The sequence below is a fragment of the Simochromis diagramma genome, unplaced genomic scaffold (assembly GCF_900408965.1).
Source record: "Simochromis diagramma unplaced genomic scaffold, fSimDia1.1 OVJJ01000753.1, whole genome shotgun sequence".
In the NCBI taxonomy this organism is placed as follows: Eukaryota; Metazoa; Chordata; class Actinopteri; order Cichliformes; family Cichlidae; genus Simochromis; species Simochromis diagramma.
Genome location: NW_024387523.1, coordinates 9,343,399 through 9,360,476, shown reverse-complemented (window position 1 = coordinate 9,360,476; position 17,078 = coordinate 9,343,399). Strand labels below are relative to the sequence as shown.

Here is a 17,078-nt window from a genome sequence, read left to right as displayed (position 1 = left end):
ACGGCTGGAAGGTTCTGGAAAGGAGAGAAAAGCCTGCCTCCCTCGCATTTCAGCTCCCAGCGCCGCCTCCCAAAGTGCCCTCCATCTAACACTAACACACTCATACACACACACATAAATGGCACCATAACTCTATATCCGCAATCAATCTCCGCTATGAAGACGCATCCATCTTCAGTAATGTTAATGGGAGGGTTTTGGGGGTTGGAGGGGGTGGAGGACAGGGGTAAAACAGAGGGTATGTGACTGCAGAGCTTACCTCAGAGCAGCGTGAGGTAATATGGCCTGTGTTTGTGTGTCTGTATGTGTGTGTGTGTGTGTGTGTGTAATAGAGACAGGGCAAATGAAAAAAAAGTGAGAAAAGAGCTGTGCATTTGCGCATAGTGTATTTGTCTGCGTGTCAGGAGGTCAGGTGTGTGCGTCAGTATGTGTGGGAGAGTGACTGATGGCTGTCAGCTTGCATCTGGCAGAGAAAATAAATTAGGCTTATGAAGACAAATGAACAGGCTATGGAAAGAGTAAAAGGAGGTGGAGGGGGGATCAGGACAGATAGAGAGAGAGAGAGAGGGAAGGGAAAAGGGAAGGAGTGGAGAGGGAGACATAATGAAGGAGAAAAAATGGGTTATTGTGTGTATGCGGTGGCACAGATATGAAAGGAAGGAGATGAAGCTGCATTGCCAGCTAAGAGAGTTCCTTTCGGCAGCCAATGAGCGTTCATTAAGAAGAACGGGTCTGCTGCTGGCAACAGGAGAAGCTTTGGCTGGGGCTTCTTTGGCTGCGAGGAAAACATATATGTGGGTGTATGTGTGGGTATGTGTGTTTGTACATTCGCTTCCAAACACGTTATAAAATATAGATTCCCCCCCCCCCCTCTTTTAGTTGTGTTTTCAAAGTCTTGTCGTTCTTTAAACACGACCAAACAATGTGTTTAAAATCCACAAAGCAGCTTGAGTATAATATGCGATCAGTGGGTTTGCATCTGAGCTGGAAGTGCCTCTCAGTGTGCGTTTCCTCCGCTTGCGTGTTGGTGTCAGCATGCATCCATGTGTGTTCTATCTCCGTAGATTTGTCAGTGTCTACCCCATGACACACTCCCCTCGTTGCGAGTGGAGGAGAGCTCTTGGGGGGGCTTTGTCATGAGGCGGTCTGTTCTTTTCCTGAGGTCTGGCGCCCCTCGTTTGATAAATGACACATGTCATTCTGTCAGCCCCTGCCATCCGGGCTGGGAGGCCCCAAGCTGATGTATGGCCGCCTAGGCTAAAGGAAATCAGAGTGTTTTGGCAGCACCCTGAGAACACGGCCTCTTATACTGAGTCTACTTTTGTGTCTGTGCGAGTGTGTTTATGTGTGTTTGTGCCTGTCTGTCTGTGATACTGAAAGCATGTTTAATTGTATGTGTGTGTGTGCGCGCCTAATAGTGTGTGCATGCTCTCAACCTGTCAGGAGGACGGGTAGAAGGAGACAAATCATCGGCATGGCCGCCCCAGCTGTTCCCCAAATTTGGTGTGAGGAGGAGAGCGAGGGGAGAGGGGGAAAAAAATCCTGCCATTTGAGTTTTAAACGGCTGATGCTTCCCAGAAACGGGAATGAGTGAGAGGACAAGTGGAGCTAAGCGCACATACACACACACACACACGCCCAACACACAAACTGAATCAAAACTCAAGCCGGTCCCAGCAGGAAGCGGCAGACAGTCAAGAGAGGCTTCTGGTGCAAACAAACATGCCCATATACACACATATAAACACACGAAGACAAACTTTGCACAAGGCATTTACGACTGTCAGGCAAGCAAAAAATCGGAATTTCACTCCAGTTCTCTGTTTTTAATGTAAAGCATCCTTAACTTTCACTGTAATTCCCCGTCCGTCTAGATTTTATCCTCAAAATGTCTTCGGATCCAGAGATAATCTTCGAAACTACGCACTAGGCGGTCACACAGGCACGCAAACATTTCCCTGGAGGAGGAGGAGGACGGTCCCACCTGGAGGTTGTGAACTCTGTATGACCCTGTTTGATAGGGTGCGGGCCAAACTCTGTCCTCCCCCTCTCTCCCACAGAAAAGAAGCGGGAGGAGAAGAAGAAGGAGAAGAGAAAAAAAACTGCGTCATTAAGCAGTGAGTGATGAGTGGCAGCCATGGGTGACATCCTCCCCTCTTTCTCTCCCCTCCGCTACCCAACTGCTTTCACTGTCTCTCCGACTCTGTTTTTTCTTCTTCATTGCCTTGATACTTTTCTCTCTCGCTTTATTCACCTCTCTCCATCCCTCAACCCCTCAAGTCATTTCTCTTTCACTCCTCTGTTGCTTTGCCTCCTCTTTTTCCACTCCCTCATATCCCTCCCCCCTCTTTCCTCTCTGGTTCTTTTTTGTCTACTGTCAGTCTCCTTTTCTCCTCTTTTTTTTTCACCCCTTTATGCCCCTCCTGCTATTGCTTCTTTTTCTGTCCCCCCTCCCTTTCCCCTCACACACACACAGACACACAAGCACATGCACAATAGTGCCTCGCTCTGTCCTGTCTAGCTCTCTGGCCATGGTCTTGTAGACACTCAGCTCCTCCATACATAATAGATCCCAAATATCCAGAGGAGGGGTGCACATTTCCACCCGCTCAGGATTGTGCCATCAGAAGTGCTTCAAAAGTAGGTCTACTGTGTGGCATTGTAAAGCTAATGCTATCTTTTTAAAGCACAGTTTAAAGCATGAATACAAATATCGTTTTAAGCTAACTTCTCCAAAGACAGGCTTCCCTCTCAAAGTGAAAGTTTAGACATACGATAACCAGCACGAGCGTCACGTCATGTATTGTAGCATTAAATGCGCTCCTGTAACTGCTGTGATGTTTTAACAGTAGATTTCACTCCGAAATAGACATGGACACATGCTACCTTGACATGACTTTCACCTTTTTATTTTGTTTTTATGAAATCAGCAGAGACTGGTGTGTTGCTCAGTAAAAGTCTGAGCTCACTGAAGATCAGTGAAAATGGGTTTCACAAATGCACTATTTTCTCTTTAAAAAAAAAAAAAAACAGGGAGTCAGTATCCAAGTACAAATCTCCTTAACTGAAATTCAGTGGTTTCCCCAACAGCCAGCTAATCACGTCTGTCTGTCTGGCTGGCTGACTATATAAATACTGAGGGGAGGGGAGAGTCTAATGAGGTAACGGGGTAATTGACTGACCTTGATGTACGTGATGTTAATCAGCTCAGGCCATTCTGCTCCATGATCCTGTTTAGTTTGAGGAAGTTTAATTAAACATCCCGGACACGCACAGTACCACACTCTACTAAGAAGAGATGTTTCTATTCTCTCGACTGGCACAAAAAAAAAGCATCTAATGTTTAAGTTTTACACCAACTGCACTGTGGTCATTTCACCTTTGCAGTCTTGAGTAACGTATTTCAGACTCATACAGCCAAAAGAAGCACACATTTGCTCCAGCATTGCTGTTTTAGTGCTTTTCATGCAGTGATAAGAGATTTTAAAAATTCATCCCTTTTTCCTTTTTGGACTTGGAAAGGACATTTTTGCGCCGACTGACAAAGAAACTAGAGGCCAAATTAATCAATACTGAAAATCTGAGTGTGCAGCGTACTGAATCCAAATTTTCCATTTCTCAACCCAAATTCAATTTAGCTTCTAGTATTAGATTTACAATGTGCTACATTTTCAGCAATCAAGTATTCTGGTTTGTGAAATATATTTAAGCTGATGGCTGCCGTCCACTCAGATGTCTTATTGTTGGGACTTTGATCCCAGTTAATACGACGGTATTTTCTTACAGCGCTCGGTCTATTTTCAGCTCAGTTCAGAAAAAAATGGAAGGTGCAAAATATGAGGAATGGAGTGATAGACTTAGAAGATGGAGAGGAAAAAAGTGTGTCACATTTACCTAGAAATGACTCACACTCACAGACACTATAAAACTGGGAATGTGGCCATTCTTGGACTTTTGGATTCGAGCGCCAAAAATACTGTAATTATTCAGGAAGATGACAGCTATATTACACAGACCTTCACAAAGGTGAAACAGCAGGCAGCAGCCAAATCATACGGTAAGACGGAAGACAGGATTTGATTCTGTTAAATCAAATTAACTTAGATATCAATTAAAAGGCAAAGAACAAACTTTAAATTGCCATGTGGCAAAGATATTACACTTGTGTAAGCAGCTACTACGTCCAAAAAGCCTAAATATGCTTTTATGAAAATTTGAAATACTCAGGAAAAATCCCAGATAAATTTATTATGTTACCAAATTCCAGCAAATAAAAAACTTTCAGTCAGTTACAAGGTGAATAATGTGCAGACATCCAGGAGTTTTGAGTTTGCACCCAGGCTTATGGATATTAGCTAAAATGTTATGTTCAAACATTAAGTTAGCCCCCCTCTGTACTCACAGGTAACTTTGTAACACATCAGTAAACCCACAAAACACTGAGGAAAAAACATCCAGCATGCCACACACACACACAGCTAACCAGATGTGTTACTTGAGGGTAAAAAAAAAAAAGTTAGTCGCGACATCGTTCCAGCCTGAAAGTTCTGAAGAGTTAGCCCAAATGTGTGTGAGGGGACATTTTGTGGTTGAGAGAAAGACTTTGACTTATTTTAAAAATTGGGAACGAAACTAACCTCACTTATAATTCAGTCTGTGTGTCTGCAACAAATGCACTAGCAAATAAACACGCAATATTTATTTATACAACACGATTTACAGGTTAATGCCAGAAAGAGCTTCACAGAAGGAATACACAGCATGTAACAGTGGAAGCAAAAATAACAGCAATGATATTAAAATAAGAGTAAAATCAGAGTCATGCAAAAATTTAAGAGGCAAAAAAAAAAAATTAATTGAAACTTTTGTTGATGGAATCCAGTAGTCTCTGTTATTTTTTATTTTCTCATAAAATTCACAGTTTTTATATTTATGCACTCCTGGTGTGAGATTTATTTATTCCCCAGTCAAGAAAATATATATTTATAGATATATATTAAAAAACAACAACAAAATGGGGTAAAGGGGAAGTCAGCCTGGTGTACCTGATAAAAAAAATGGAAACATCTTCCCATAACATTCAATAAAGTAACATTATATAATCCTCATGTTCGGCGCCTCGGGTTAGTACTTCATAAATAAGTTTCAGAAGCGACTCCAGCAGACAGCACGTCGGTCATTTTTCTGTGTTTATGCCAAAGTTCAGTGTCGGTGCAGACGCACCACGCAAGCGTTGCTCAATGTCAACATGTTCTCTGGCTTGTTACTCTGACATAGCGGCAAGTCCTGTCATCGTGCACCATCGTGACGAGAGAGACGAGAGGCAGATGGACCAGAGGCAGACAGGTAAACAGGTCAACGCTGGGATCATCGCTCGAGCAGGCTCGCGCGCGGAGACGGGTGATCAGAAACAGATGCTCGGGTGGACATCCAGCCAGTGAGCTAGACAGACAGTCGGTCTGGCGCGTGAGGGAGTGACTGACGAAAGAGACACAGTGACACGGGAGGCTGTGCGAGAGGCCTCCCGCTGTTCTTTTTGAGACAGACGACTTAGAGGGACAGCTTATACCCCCTGCGACTGTCACCGTCTGAGACAGCACAGCGGCACTGGGAAGATTTGGGAGGAATTTTCTGGAGGTAACATGTGGTGTTGTTGAATCGACCGGGATACTGAAACATTATATCCCCTTTCAACTGCCCGTCAAGTGTTGCGCTGAAGCTGATGACTGTTAAGCGATTACTTTGCGTGACCCCAAGCAATTTGTGGTCACTGGGATCATTTTAAATGAAAGGAGCAGACAAAAACGAATCGTACCAAACCAACAAAATACGCTTTGATTTTTTTCCCCCTTCTTCCCTGAACAACATGCTTTATGGAAAGACTGTCTGCTTAATAGGAACTGCTCTTGGAAAATATGTGATAGTCATGTGTTTAGACTTCAAAGAACATGACACAAGTCTTCACTGCCCTGTGACTTTTGGATTTTTGTAACTCACAAGTGTGACTGCAGGATGTTGCTGAAATTAGAATATTGAGAAGAAGACGTATAAAAAAAAAAAACAGCCTCTTGAAATATGAGAACAAGGCCAGCGGGCCTGAAAGAGGAAAGTATTACACTCTCCTTTTCAGATGTCGAGTTCATGTTCTTGTAACCAGTTCACTGACTCTCGAGCATCCGGTGAGAGAGAGCGAAAGATGAGGGCGAGAGACAGGGAGGAAGATGAAAGAAAATATGAGCGGGGTAGAGGAGAATTGAGTCAGTAAGATAGAGATTGATGACAGATAGGAAGATGAGAAAAGGCTTATAGGGAGAGAGAGAAGAGGGCCAGTAACCTCCCCCCCTCCCTCCCCCCCCCAACCCCCCAACCCCAAAAAAGTCCCACACAGCAGATAGACGGAAAGACGGAGGGAGTAGCTGAGATAAAGATGAAGAGGTAAAGGGGAGGAAAGAGGGATGGCAGTGACACCACACAAGGCTACGGCGTGACCTTCCTCAGCGCCCGCTCTCAAGGACAAAGTGTCATCTGTTAACTGCATCCTTACCCAGATGGCTTATCTGCAGTAAACTAGTGTCCAAAAAAATCATATTCATTGCTTCTCAACCCACGTTATCAGTTACATAAACTCTCCTTGGGGGGATAGAAATTTCCGCCCCCTGACTGTTGTCCACTTGCACTGGCTGCCGCTTGGACATGCTGAGGCCAGCGTTTATCAACTGCTATAAAAACAAGTAACCTGCCTTCTGGTGATATACAGCACTGGGTCTTGCCAGCTTTACTCTACCTGACAGAGGAAACGAGAAACCTAACCACAAGCTTGTGCGCATATGTTTATTTGATGTAGTGATTTTTACAGGGGGGTCTGATTATGCTCCCACTCCTGACCAATCTTCTGCCGGCCTTTATTGTTCACTTTGAAGAACTGATTCCACTACGCTTTGCAGCTGTGGTTGCATTTTTGCTTTACAGACTCACATGGAGTTTTCTTTGCCTTTCCTGGAATGGCTAACACCTTGAAACATACTGATATAGCCGGTGCTAACAGCACCCTCTAAAACAGCAGCACACTGCTGTGTGCCAAAGCTAAACAGCAAGATGGAAATATAACTCACTATTATTATTTTGTTGGCTTCAAATGTCTGTAAATACCACAATGTATTTACTTTACAGTTATATATCAAAGAGAGGAGGCACAAGTGCTCCCACTGTGCCGGAGCAGGATATGTTTAGTATTTTTACTACACCCTGGGGTATCTGAGAACAAAGCAGTTTTCTATCATTCTCATATTAGGACTCTTGAAATACTTTTAGACTAAAAACAGCTTCACCAGAGAGAAAGTCATTTATGAAAAGAACAGTGAATTACGTTTGCAGTAAGGTTTTATTCATGTGTTTTCTTTCCAAACTGAGCTAGAATGATGGAAAAGCCATGCAGCCAACTTGCATTACGCTAATAAATTGATATATTTTGTTATTTCCAACTGAATGTTGCTTTTGAACCTTCTCATGTCCCAGAGCTCTCTTTAGTTAGTAAATGCCCGTCTGAGGTTCAGTCTTTTCTGTGTTTTTTAGCTTCTGCTTATTGTCCCTGTCCCCTTTCACCTCCGTCACTTCCCTGCCAAAGAGACTCTTTTTCCCATTTTAGCTGTAGAGTCAAGCCCCCAAGTTGTTTCATATGCAGTGAAAGACATTGAGACTGATGAGTAACCAACCAAAGTGCCGATGGTGTCATCGCTCTATCAGCCATAAACCAAAACCGTGCTTATTGCCCATCCATAAGAAGGCAACGCAAGCACAGTTATACTGACCTGCTAAATATCTTGAAATACGTGAAAGGATTAAAAGCATTCGTTTGTCTACTTTATTCTTAAACGCGTACTTGCCTCTAAGGTTAAAATGCATCTGCCTAACAGCAGCAGAGAACGCGTATGTGCTGACGTGCATGTCTTGCAGTATAGTGGAGGCACATATAATCAGCAGCTAATAACAACACATTGGGAGTCGCTGCCCCAACATAAATCAATGGGCAAAATAATTGCTAATACACTGGGTATTGATTAGAGTGCCAGCCAATGCATTCATTTTCTGGGGCGACTGTGGCTAAGCGCTAACGCAGTGACAAGGGTAAAGCGCCATTTCTCAAAAAGGCGCACAGACGGACAGCCGGGCAGGAAAAAAAATGACTACAGGGCCTCTGCAGTAATTCTTAATTGACACCTGTCAGAGCGATGGCAGCAGTCACAGCTGCTGCTGCAGGAGAGCGTCTCCCCAAGTCTTGTTCATCTGTCACTTTTAATACCTTTTCTTCAGACCCTCTGTTGTCTTCTTCCCCTCTCCCACCCGCCTCTCTTAAACCCAGATGTTCAAGGCTGCTTAACAGAAGCAACTCTACTTCAAGGCCACACAGCACAGCCGTCCGGTGGTCGCTCTCTCACCTAAACACTGTTGTTTTTTTTGAATGTTGCGACTCAGACAAAGCCCTTACAGAAGCTAGCCTTGGCAGCCATATTGAAACTCTTTGGGACAGTTATTTTGATTACCTTTCATTTTAGTGGTTACAGAGACAAAACTGCCTGCATAGAATCACCCCCAAAACACCTTGTACTGTGCTATTGTCAAATTCTCTTATAAGATCTCTGGATCACATCAGTTTTTCACTCTTACCACAGCTGACTGAGTACTAAGAATAGTTTTCACTGCGGTCATGTATCTCCAGTTTTATCTCTCGCGCGATCGCCTAATTACAGCAACAGGCACCGCCATCGTGGCAATTTCCAGTATATTAAGGAGAGATGAAAGGAAAACGTTGTTGCAAAGCAATTTCCAAGATCGCCGTAGCAAAATGCAAAAGACGAAACAGATCTATAAAGCCTCGTCACTCCAGTGTTCCAGAAAGCATTATCAATCAATCACTGATGCAACATGCGTTCATGCTAAAGCAGTTCTGCTGTGAGCTAGAAAATATGAGGAAACAGAGAAACAGACACACAAAGCACACAAATCACAATGTGTATACTATAGTGGAGGCAGACAGGTGCTCCCCAGAGTACACACTGACCTCTGAGTGTACCCTGGACCTCCCATCGTCCTGTATTTAGTCACGACTGGCCATTTTTCTTTCAGTTTTTTTGTTTCGCATCATTTTGCGTCGTCTACGCTCGGCCTAATAATTCTTTTTGCCTGCTTCTTTAATTATCAGCGTTATCGGAGGTAGTGACAGAGCACAACTGAGTTTGGTGTTTGTGTAGAACAAAGTAAGTGCAGCTGGCCTCTCTCTGGGGGTTTGACAACCCACCAGTTCTTCAGTGCTGTGCTGTGGTTATTTTCAGTTGGCCTCAGTTACATTTACTACCTGGATCTCCTAGTTTCTTAAAGTAAATGTGCAAATAAAAGAACTGATTGTGTCAAATGAATAAATTAGGGAATGATTTTAATTTCAAACAAATGCAAAATAAAAAAGTTGTTTTCAGTCACTGGTGGTGGATTTTCTTTCTGATACACGAGAGTTCACTGAATGTTCTGCATTGCTGATTGAATAAATGTACCAGAAGATGTAATCTTGAAATTATACTGACTATTTTCTGAGAGAAAATTAGTAACAGGGGAAAGAAAATAGTGGGCAATAAGAGCAATTCAAGTACGTTGCAGCTCTGTCCATAAATCCTGATTGTCACAGTGAAGCAGAGGTTTTGAACGGCCTGGAGATTTCTTGCAATGGTTTGAAAAAGCGGCCGTGAAGTCTCTGAACTGAAAGATGGCGGTGTCATCACTGTAATATTTAGCAGCCAATCATGTATAGACGGGATGGGAATGACACCCTGATAAACAAGAGTTAACTTGGTAAAAGGCTAGATTCATCTGGATAGGTTTGATTTCCTAAACCAAACGACCAAAGGAAGAAAAATATTAATAGTCACACCTATTCTCTTGTGTGAAAGTCATATGTTTGATCTGTGCCTCCAGGACTCCCATCTTGCATCAGCTGTTTTTGGATTCACTGGTTGCTTCTGAGGATATACACAGACGTTATCTCTGCTTGTCCACTCGCTCAGCTTTTTTCCCTTTTTCTCAGTTAGCAGGAAAACGCTTCCTTCATATGTATGCTTCACAATAATTAGCAACCGGTGCCCTAAAACCCCCTCGGGTCCAGTCATGTGAATGGATTCCTTCTTATTATTCCTCTTCCTAATGTTTTATATCCCCACTGTAAATTGTGGCTTTTTGTTTTGCAGCTGTTTTGAATCGTAGCCAAGGTATCTTTACGAATCCAAAACAGGCGCCGAAACAACAAATAAGCGCAGGATGTGTTTCGGCGAGGCAGAGGGGGTTTCATTCTTGTAAAGACGACCTTGTTTTCCTTTTATTTCTTTGTCACGGCTCCTCGTGTTTGCGCTTGAGCGAGAACCCAGGTTTTCCTGCTTCCTCTGAACCTCATTAAGCTCGGGGATAGTTTTACCTCGCGCCCGCGGCTCTGAATGCTTTTACGTCTTCACTCGGTTGGCGAGGCTAATTCCCACATATTTTCAATTCAACCCTCTTTTCCATAAGAGCAGTCATCGATCTTCATTTGTCACTTAACCTCCACGAAGATGAGGACAGAGAGCGGAGTTGTGTGAGTGTGCGTATTAGTGTGTGTCTTTGATTTCCTGACACCACATGCAAATGAAACTAGAGTGCGGGATAGCAAATATATCCACCGACTCCTTCAGTCAATGTCACCTGTTAATGACACTTTACCTACACTGCATTATCACAGGATCTGAATATTTCACACACACACACACACACACACACACACACACACACACACACACACAGGGCTGAGCAAACTCCTCATCTTGCCCAGTGATGCAGATTGGTTCACACACACATTCACAGCAAGAAACACACTTTTCACTCCACATATGTTTTTCCCCCTCTCAGCACTGCTTCAAACCCTGACAAATGTCATTAAATCCATTATCAGAAGCATCCCGATAAAACTAACATAAGGTTCTAATAGTCATCATTTTGTGCTTGTTTCTCAGCTGACAGACGCCACGAGCTAAATTCCTGCAGAGGAATTCAATGCCAAGTAGCAACAACAAAATGTATTAACGCTGCTCGGCTAGGAACTTTGTTCCTGCTCTGTCAAACAAACTAAAAAGCTGTTAGCAGAAAGATCAGAGGGAAAGGCAGAGCATTAAGAAAATCTTCTCATACCGCAGAAAGCCGCATTCACATTAAACTATTAAAAGGCCTCTAACGCCTACCGCATGGCTACTTGAGTCGAGTTACCCACGATCAGAGCAACGGCTTCTTTGTCACCGGCGCGTTTTTGATTGTCACGTGATGCTGCAGGCAAACTCGGAGCCACCTCAGCTGTTGTTGAGTTTACACTTGAACAACTGAGGTGGGCACATGAGAAGCGGGTGATACCGAGTTGATTTTTATCAAGGCAGCTTGCAGACTTGACACCTTGCTGAATTTGTCAGCAGTAATCGGTGGACCTGTCACTGATCTGTCAGCTACCTGGATAATTAGGGACCACAGCTAACGATGCCGTCAAGGAGAAGGGAAGCCCCACCCCCCACCCCCCGAGTCATAATTAAGAGACTCCTTTTGAGGCAGAGATAGTGGCAGCATAGGGCAATCTATTTAGGAGAGAAGAAGGCAGCCGCTGATGTCAGTGAAGACGCTCACAGGGCTAGGCAATGTGTGTGCATCCTGGCTTGTTGTGGCTTCGGTGTAGCCGAATGCTGCACGGTGCTTTAATTAAACATGTGTAGAGCTAAGCTACAAAGAAATCATTAAAATGTAGCAGTGAAGTTAGTTTACAGCGCACGTCGAATGATGCATATTTCAAAAAAGGAAAGAAAAAAAAAAAGAACAGCATCCACAGTCTGTGATTATAACCTGAGTGATTTATGTTTAGAGTGCTAAACTTCTAATTAGCTACACAGTCAAACCTACTCAGTTACCTTACAAATTTATCAGGAGAGCAGGAAAGGAAAACCAATTACTGTCTTCTGAAAGGGCCACGCAGCCATGTTTAACAGCGTAGCAGCATCTTTCTCTCTCATCGTGACCTGCACTAATTCTGTCAGCACAGGAACTGATCGCTCGGCTGTCAGAGGAGATGAGGATCAGGATCAGGATCAAATCTTTCGAAACTTGGGCTTTTAACTGCGAACAGGAACTGAAAACAGGGCACGCGTGAGTATATAGACATTTATGGAGCTGCATCCTGCTCAGCTCACAGTGGATTGGTCACTTCACAGTGTGCTCCCTCTTGCTCTTTCTCTTTTACTTCAGCCAGTAAAAGTGAGCGTGGTGCGGGGTACGTAATCAAGACGATCCTTCCGTCCTTATTTTTTTCTTTTCTTGAAGCTAGACCTTTTTAAATCCCGAGGAATACGTCTAACACGGTGTCACACTGTAATCACGCTCACGTGTTGAATGATTAGTTGACAGATTCATTACTTAGAGTGACAGTGTTTGATTTAAGATATCGCGGTTGGCAAACTAGAAGCAGGATGAGACATGTGGCAATACCATTAATTTTCAAGCAGCAATCAAACCTGTGACCTCTGCATCGAGGCAAATCTGGAGTTATGGCTTCTCTGTAAATGTTATATAAAGTATCGCCTATCTGCTAATTAAACTAAACGCTGGTTATCTTAGTCTAGTATATAGAACGTGCTGTCATTTTTGAAGACAACCTTGTTACTAAACAGTCTAAGAGGTCCTTTTCTTTAAAAAGTGGCACGAGCTTAAGTTAATGTCAGAGTCTGTAGCATTGATTGTGTGCTTTTAAACCTTTTATGGTTTAGCTAACCATCTCGACTCATCGGTTAATCTGCAAAATGTCCAAAAATACAAAGGAAAATGCAACCAAACGAGGCAAAACACAAAGATGTTGGATTTCCTGTGATAAACAAGAGTCAAGATCTGGTCAGTGTTGGATATTTTTCTTGTTTGATAAGCAACTAAACTCGCTGGGGACGTTTAAATTGTTGGGTAATGGTTTCAGGCCCGACTTTAATTGCACTTAAATTAAAGCAACACTGGCACAATGGCAACACATGCACTCTTTGCAGCTGTTTTACCTTAAGCTAGCATGGGCTCAGTCAGCAAACTGTTCGTATAAAGATTTAAAAAGAAAAACCACACAGGTTGCTCTTTTAGTGTGGTTTATTTTTACAAATCAATCTCTCACCACACTTGTTTATTCTCATCCTTGATTATTGTTACTTCACATCGCTGCATTGTTTAACTTCCATTAATTACTCGAGGAATGCATGTACATAGCTGCACTTTGGTGAAGGGAGACGGAAAAAAGAAAAGGGAAAAAGAAAGAAAGAAAGAATGAAAATGACGACAAATGACTGCAGCAAAAGTCTCTACTGCTCAAATTGCTCTGCACTGAACTCAACTGCCAAAACTAACAGATGCAGTAATGCGGTTCCAAATGAAAGAACACTGATGTATTGTCACTGGTCATAAACTAGATAGGGTACAGCGCCATTACAGGGTCTAAAATCATCACTGTGACTGATGAAACAGAGCCCATTTGAAATGGCATACAAAGAGCTATTGAAACCCTGTCTCCCGCTCTCTCTCTCTGAGGAGCATATGCAACATTTTGTTTCAGTGCAACTCCAAAGTGACAAATCTGGGTTGTGGAAATATCTGGTAATGCATTATAAAAATAGCCTGTGTTTATAGGTGTGTACACCGTTTTACTGAGGAAACAGTCTCATGCAGGCACACGCACATCAGCGGAGGTGTTAAAAGTTTCTGGATTGACCATATGTCAAGTACTGGAAATAATGTCGAGACAAAGCCTGCCAAGTTAGGATTGACCATTACTGCCTGTGATGTATGTGTCTGTCAGAAAAAGCAGACAATCGAATCAATATTCAAAAGCTGAGCAGGAATGGGGCCACTTCAGAGCTCAGCCAAATGACCAGAAGAGTCTGGAAAAGACAAAACATAACCCCCCCCCATGTTTTCTGCTCTCCTATGGGGGGTTTTCGCTAGCAAAGCTGTGGCAGAGGTATATAAACCGCCACTATTCATTTTCACCATGCAGGCTTGTTCTTCAAACACATTTCTCTCTATCATCACTAAAGCCTCGCGTCAATTAGAAATTACAGCCCCACCGAGTTCAAAGTCTTCCCGTCACAACCTTGATTAAGTCTGCTTAACCTCACATTTCCACTGCCTGCTTAACATTCTACAGCTGTTTTATTCGGCTTTGGTCATTACTGCATGAACTTCAAAGGCTCCTCTTTCCCCCGTCATTTGGAAATGCATGTCAATCACAGCCGTCTCTCGCAGGGACATCAAATGGAATCAGGCAAACATGCGACTCTCTCGCAGAGCAGCTCACGTCTGGTCAACTTAATGACAACACGTAGGCCGGACTGTCAAAAGTCAGGCTGTTAAAGTGGAATTTACTTCACTGATCTTTCCCTTTTCTCAAATGAAAACAGGACTTTTGGCACTTCACAGTACACCTTCCTCTAAATCACATTAAGCTATGTTTATAGAGTGCGATTACAGTTTTCCATCTCATATTTAGGAAGCTAATAAACAGCCTGCCAAAACTGGAAAAGTTAATTAGCAATTGTTAGTTTGATTATACTAAACTTGCATTTTTATACCACACTGAATCAATCAGATTCCTCTAATGACTTCCAGAACAACTTCTCCTCACTTTTCTATCCATGCTTAATATCAGATGCACTCAAGTTAAACAGCATTTCCTGTTTCTGCAGGATGAACACCGAGGTCAGGTCTGAAGTGACCATAGGAGTTCACCCTGTGATCTTGCTACGCCCCAGCACCCCTCCTCCCTTGTTCCCTCCCCCTTGGGGTATTAAACGCAAAGTATTTATCCCGCTTGAGAACTTTTCTTTCAATTTGTCTTTTCTTTGCTCCTCTGCGGGGGCCAAAAAGTTATCCTTTGAGGGAGTCCAGCTGCCGGGCGCATGCGTGTCTCTATGGTGAATGATTTACTGATGTTTATCAGGAATGAATAGATCAAAGGCAGTCGCATGACAGGCGATCAATCAAGCATCAAATCAAGGATGGCAATCCCAGAGCGGAACACAAGCTGAAAATACGCTACTTTCCCTTTCCCCCCTCTTTCTTTCTTTTTCTTTTCTTTCTTGTTTTTTTTTTTCTGACACTAACGCATCAAGCACGTAAGCCTGTAAAAATGAGATAAGATGAGCTTTTGTTTGGAGAACTTGGATGCTGGCAACCTAGTGGAGGATCAGATTTAAAGCTTGAAACTAAAGTGCAGCTCAGCGCATTTGCTTCTAACGGGAAAAGTTGGCACTGAATAATGGCTGCTTAAACTAAGGACACGCTACCGTTCCCAATAGAGATCGGAGATTACGCTCTAGGTTATTTAAATAAACTTTATTTTGGGTTGAGTGTTGAAAACTGCGCAGATTAAACTTCACATTTGTTTTGCTTCACTCTGAGCTACAATTCACCGATAAGCCACGGACGTCAGGTCTTTGAGCGCTTATATCGTGTCCTGCATCAGGCCTTTGGAGCTACTGCGTGAACTTGTCCGGGGTACACACATCTGTGCCGATCCCTGGCTTTGTATCCTACCCGGGGAGGGAGCGAAGTGTGCGTGCTGGAGCCTTTCTGATGTGGGGGGTGGGAGTGTTCGGTTGCAGAGCCGGGGCTTACCTGCTGACCGCCGCGGTGCTTGCTGCTTTCTCCTCGGCATGCTGCTGCGAGACTTTCCGCTGGACTTTTCATGCAGAGATCAAAATAGCGGACGAGCTGAAGAGGAAACCGGCGCAAGGCGACGAAATCAGAGCCAGCAGCGGTTCATTGGGCTCTTCGGCTGGGGACGATGCTGAAGAAATGTTTCTGAGATTTATTTTGATCGTTGTTATTATCGGGCTGTCCGGCGAGGAAAACGATGCGGATCGTTTAGAGAAGAAAAAAGAAAAAAGAAAGAAAATCAAAAGGAAAAAATGGGGGCTCGTCCTTTAACTTCTGCCAGAAGAACTCATCGCAGGCTGGCGTGCTGAAAACTAGCAGAAAGCTCCGTGCGGATCTCAGTCTGTCGGGCAGGGATTATATGAGAGAGCTGCCTGAAGCCCGTCGCCTCGTTTCCATCAAAAATACGTTCGCCCTGCTGGCTGGACAATTTCATCCCCCCGTAAACAGCAAGAGTGAAGAAAACGGAGATCCGGCTCGTGCGTATTAACTCACACTCCGCGGTGAAGATGAGTCCAAAACTGCGATCTCTCCCTCCGTCCAGGTGCCACAGCTCCGGTCTCCTCCAGCTACAGGAGGAAATCAGGAGGGGAGAAAAAAGGAGAGGAAAGAGTGACACGTTAGGCGGGCTGGGTGTATGTCAATCAGTCAAGTGTGAGCGTGTGGAAACCCCGGAGCAATCAACTCACATCCCATCTCCCTGAAAGCACCCACTGGATAAAGAAACAGGCTACTCACATACGCTTACCGCCCGACTGTCAACACGGACACTTGACGAATTTGTCACAAAGTCATCACAGAAAAAAAAAGATAGAAAGAGGAAAAAAAGCGAGCAGATTCCGGGTCTCAGCTGTTATTATTCCCTGATTTTTATTTATTGTTATTATTTATTTTAAAGGCGCAAGGAGGAGCGTCCCCGGATATTTCTCCGCAGTGAAATGTGCGCACATTGGTGATGCGTGGTGCGTTCCGACAGCTCCCACTGATAGACAGACACATCCAGCTGCCTTTCCGGCCTCTCCTTTACTCCACCCCTCCACAAGCGTCACCCTGACAGTCAGAGCCCACCTGTCAATCTGCGGCTGTTAATTGTTCACTGGGACGGCTTTCATTTCAACGCCCTGCTGTCCCCAAGAAAGGTGCGTCCTGTTCCTGGACACACGAGGAGGCGATGTGCAACCTCGTTTCCAGACAATAGAAATGAGAGGTGCCTGGAAAAGTAAGAAAAGTGTGTGTGTGTGTGTGTGTATGTTTGTGTGTGAGAGATATTTGATGTAACAGTCACTGCTACACAAACTTACAGCCAAATAAAGTTTTAAGTGAAATGAGGACTCGGGGCATATCTT

At 43.8% G+C, this 17,078-nt stretch overlaps 1 protein-coding gene across 4 annotated transcripts in view; it reads right to left on the bottom strand.

The window, feature by feature from the left end:
- The window catches only part of LOC120726763 (teashirt homolog 1-like), a 138,132-nt gene that overhangs the window by 13,890 nt on the left and 107,164 nt on the right, over window positions 1-17,078 (bottom strand). For 2 of the 4 annotated variants that reach the window (XM_040020674.1, XM_040020675.1), the window contains one exon: window positions 16,228-16,301. The exons of 1 other annotated variant lie outside the window; for it this stretch is intronic. In XM_040020674.1, the coding sequence (XP_039876608.1) occupies window positions 16,228-16,301 (74 nt within the window). Of the gene's footprint in view, window positions 1-15,693; window positions 16,302-16,470; window positions 17,075-17,078 lie in introns of those variants that run through there. One more of the 4 variants, XM_040020676.1, reaches the window with a different exon arrangement.